This window comes from Syngnathus leptorhynchus, chromosome 9 (assembly GCF_054491065.1).
Source record: "Syngnathus leptorhynchus isolate UIUO chromosome 9, UIUO_Slep, whole genome shotgun sequence".
NCBI lineage: Eukaryota > Metazoa > Chordata > Actinopteri > Syngnathiformes > Syngnathidae > Syngnathus > Syngnathus leptorhynchus.
This window is the reverse complement of record NC_141203.1, coordinates 6,818,911-6,823,199: the sequence shown is the minus strand read 5'-3', so window position 1 is coordinate 6,823,199 and position 4,289 is coordinate 6,818,911. Positions and strand designations below refer to the sequence as shown.

The 4,289-nt window shown below is 43.6% G+C and overlaps 1 protein-coding gene across 1 annotated transcript; it reads right to left on the bottom strand.

Moving 5' to 3' along the window:
* Positions 1-26: 26 nt before the first annotated feature.
* Positions 27-4,153, bottom strand: LOC147050889 (NXPE family member 3-like). The gene is made up of 5 exons (XM_085920363.1): positions 3,966-4,153; positions 2,425-3,188; positions 2,113-2,183; positions 1,825-2,028; positions 27-1,724 (listed from the first exon to the last, which is right to left on the bottom strand). The coding sequence occupies exons 1-5, from the start codon at positions 4,050-4,052 to the stop codon at positions 1,183-1,185; spliced, it is 1,668 nt and encodes a 555-aa protein (XP_085776489.1). The 5' UTR covers positions 4,053-4,153; the 3' UTR covers positions 27-1,182.
* Between the last annotated feature and the right edge of the window lie 136 nt (positions 4,154-4,289).

Genomic DNA, 4,289 nt, shown 5'->3' with positions numbered 1-4,289 from the left:
CGCATTCCTCGTTTTCTCTAAGAAAAAAAAAAAAAAAGGCCCGCCTCTTTGCTCCACAAACAAGGGAACACAGTGTGGCTCACCCCGAGAGAGCCTTAAACTAACACGGACTCTTCATCACCTTTTAAAGTAGACTAGGCCAACCATTTTCCTACCAGGAGCCATTTCACTTTTTATCAAATCCTCCGAGGGGGATTTCGATTATTTTATTTTTTCTTATTATGATGTGACAAAGTATTTATTATTATATGTGATGGGCATTTTTGTGTGGCTATTTTTTTTTCAACATTGTGATGATACATTTAGTTTAAAAACGTTCAAAAGTGTCAATCTGCAGCAGAATATATGAATACATAAATGTGCTGTACATTGTACACATTGAGTGAATTATCTTTGATATATCATTACACTGCATCTATCTCCCTGTTAGTTTTGGCCCCCTTGTTCCCGATCTGATCAAAAAACCAATGCATATCTGGTGTGACACAAACTTTTGAAATATTTGACCTTTGATGGATCTACCAGCTCGGAAATATTGCAGATCTAATTGCAGAATAAAGTGGGATAGGGGAGCCCTTCTGTTGAGCAATGAAGGACATCTTTGTGTACGAGCGACAACATGTTTTTAAATTTTGACCTGTATATTTTGAAGTGAGGATGCGGTGCGCGTAACGATCCTGTTCCATGATGATGTAAACCTGTTTGATTAATAATAAAAAGATTTGAGTCTTGCAAATTGAGTGCTTTTGTGCAGTTGCAGCACCCTCTTGTGGCTATACCTATGAAGTATTTTAAATAAGTATATTTAAGTATATCTACATTGGCCAGGAGTTTAAATTCACTTAATTTGTGCTAAAATGAATAGTGACATAAGTGCATTGAATTTAATGCTATCATTAGCATATGTCAAAATTCACCCAAATACGTACGTGATTTTTCCTGCATTTATTGAATCATTTTCGTGATGTTCAAACTTATTTTTTGGATCCACACATATTTTCGTGATTTTCACGTTTTATATATGCACAAAAATATTTTCAATTTAATTGAAAAAGGGGGATCAGTAACACAAATAAAATCTTGCAGTATCTCACCTCAGTGTCAGCTTTCCTTAACCGTGAAGGGTAACGACTAGTTTCTAAGTGAGGCCCTATTGTCGCCAAAAGTGATCTTCTTGGTCCGTTAATGACAAACATAGGACAACATCATGTCTACCATGTTTTTGACAATGACCTCAGGTGGGTGAACGTCATGAGGTTGGTGGTGCGCCACGCACATCTGCCAAGCGTCCACCAGCTTAACGTTGAGACCCTTAAACATAGCGCGAAGCATGACATCCAGCTGCAGTGAAAACCAGTCGCTGTGGTTCAGGCTGACGTCCCGGTCCAGTGCCCGAGGGTTGGCCGTGCGTATCACTATCACCGTCCGCGGCGCCCGGCTCAGGAGTCGCACCACCGCCTTGCGGATATGCCGGAGGCGGCGTAGGTACACTTCCACGGGGAAGGGGCCAAAGTGAGCCCAGACGCTGAGCGCCACTATCGTGTTGGGACCGCCAATCATGCCGTCCAGTTCGTTGGCGATATAGCGCAATTCGTTGGCCATGATGGCGGTGTAGATGATGGGTGGGCCGTGGCAGCGGTACTTGAGCACGATGTTGTGAGTCCTGTCCACCGCCATTAAGGGCCCCGCTTTTTTGGGGGTGTGCAAGTCAAATTCTTTCATCTCTGTAGGACAGAACACAAAATTACGACAAATCAAAAGCGCTATTGTTGTTCTGAGGTTGCTGCGTAATAATCGGCCAAAATCTCAACGACCAGTTCTCACCTGGAATCGCTCTGACGATGTACTCGTACCACTGTCGAATGGTGGAGTCGCCGAACATGTAGACCAACTTGTTGGTCAAACACCGAGTGATGGACGCCCTATTAAACTGCCGCATGACGAGGCCATTCAATGGCCTCCACAAATCCTGGTAGTAGTACCCGGAGACCCCCAGCTTCACGGGATCTGTTTGTTGACTGCCGCTTTCTTCATGAATGAAAGACACAATGATGCAAATAAATCGCCATTGCCCAAAAATGTGACAGTCATTCGTTTGAAGATTCCCAGTACCTTTAACGGATGGCATCACAGTGATGTTGTTCGTTGTAGTTGCACGGATGGGAACTTTGATGTTCACGCCACTGGTGTCAAAAAAGTCCAGGTCAAAGAATGCACCAGAAATAGCAACAAATAGTTTCAAGTATCACTTGACAGGCATTCAAGTTTTTGCTCACTGTCTGACTTTGCAATTTTGAACCAATTTCAAATGAGTGTCAAATTGGACGGATGAACTTTACAATAGGCCGAGACCAAAGGTGATTTGGGGGTCACCTGACGGTTTGAAAAACCTTTGCATGTCAACCATTTGCTTATTGTACATACCTCTGAAACAGCAACGATTCACTGTCGGTAATGACGTTTTGGAGGTAGCCTGCCCTAGCGTGGTTGATTCTGGTGTCACAGCTAAGATTTTTGGGCTTGAAGCAGTACCACGGCTCACCAGAGTAAAGGTCAGTGTAGTTGCACAGTGGACCCTGGTCCGACGGCAGGCATGTATCACATGAGGTTGTCTCTGAGCTAAGGCCGCTGCGAAAAAGGCTGACAAAGAACACCCGATGGGGCAATGTCTCTCTCAGTCTCCGCAGCACGGCCACAGCCTCGCTCGAGTGGACCATCATGATAACAACCTGAGCCGAGCCATCCCACAACAACGGGAATCGAGCGGAATAAAGTCCGTTCTTGTGGTCCAGCACTTGCCCGGCCACACCCGCTTTGTATTTTGGGGAGTGCAACCGGGCCAAGAGCAAATCGCCGCCGTAGCGCTTGGGTCGGCCCTTGAAGTCCCGCAGTTGAACCTGCACTTCCAGCTGGTCGCCCACTGACCAGTTTTTGGCAGGGACAATTGTAAAGTGACTATGGACCGGGTCACTTGTCTGGGACAATTCGGGTGATTGGGAGCCAGAGGGCGGCTGGGGCCAGGTGATGAGGTCCAACAAGTTGCGTTCTTCCAGCTCTTCTTTAGGTGATTGTGGCTGGCCCAGATGAGGACAATGAAAGGTGCCCTTGTGCTGAAAGACTTGGTGGATTCTGGATTGGTTTGACGATTGGCTCTGGACCAGTTCTGACACTATGTGGTACTTCCAGTTCTGAAGAGAAGACATCACATTGTCACATTCTAAATATGGATCATTGTAACCCAATCACTTGTGCCGCGGAATACACGTGTGCAGGAAACGGTCCAATTTATGTTTGAGTATTTTTCTCATTTATTGTGTATTGTGGTTCATATCTCTATCGCAACAATGGATCATGATAGGGAGAAAAATGTAACGCTTTTCCAGTAGATGCCACAAGACACAAATCAACCTGCTGCCATCATAAAACAAGAAAAAAAAAAAAAGCTGTGTATTCATTTCTACAGACCCAGATTTCACACTTTACAAGCAAATTGAGATTGCCTTTATTTCTATTGAATTATATTACCGTGCCACAATCGAAGAAAGCATTGAAGAAAGCATCACTCAACAATAGAACTATCCGGTCGGACAGGTTTGTCTGGCAACTGGCGTTAACTTTCCTGTTATGCATGGTCCCATTGTAGGACAAAGAAGAAAACAAATATTGTCAATTGCTGCAGATAAATCAATCTTTATCCCCAACCTACCCAAGAGTAATGCCCCTTTAAGGCTCTTGACTCTTGCATTTGCTGTGTTGTTCAATTTTATAGTTTCATTCCATGAAGATAGAATGTGTTTTATTTGTTCAATTGTAGGTTCTTTAAAGAAACATACACAATTTGCAAATTCTACCAGGGAATGCAAATTTATCAGTGCAATTTTAGCATGTTGAAAAAGAACAAACACACAAACAAACAGACTGACTGACCAACTAACTAGACTTGGAGAATTGAAAAAATCTTTCACCTCCCCAATGGTGAGTTTCTGCAGCAGTAAGACGAGGCCAAACAGGGTGACAGCGATGAGGATGTAATTCCTTATACGTGGGAACATGGTGACCGTGACTCTGGTTGTGTTGACTACCGACCGTCGCCACAGTAATGATGATAAAGTCGGTGGGACTCTTGCCGGGATAGAATTACTACACTGGCTCCACCCAGGAAGTAACCAGAGAGAAGGAGTTGGCCATACTTTGATATTCATTCTTTGTATTCTTTAATAATAATAAGAATAAAAAAATCTTCATGTCAAGAGAATTAAAAAAAAAAAAAGTAAAAATGAAAGGAAATG

Excerpts from the sequence above, each read along its gene's own strand:
- LOC147050889 (XM_085920363.1), bottom strand. The coding sequence starts at position 4,052 with ATGTTCCCACGTATAAGGAATTACATCCTCATCGCTGTCACCCTGTTT. Across the intron at positions 3,189-3,965 it reads AGAAACTCACCATTGGGGAG|AACTGGAAGTACCACATAGT; the intron begins GTGAAAGATTTT and ends TCTTCTCTTCAG. Across the intron at positions 2,029-2,112 it reads TGTGATGCCATCCGTTAAAG|AAAGCGGCAGTCAACAAACA; the intron begins GTACTGGGAATC and ends TCATTCATGAAG.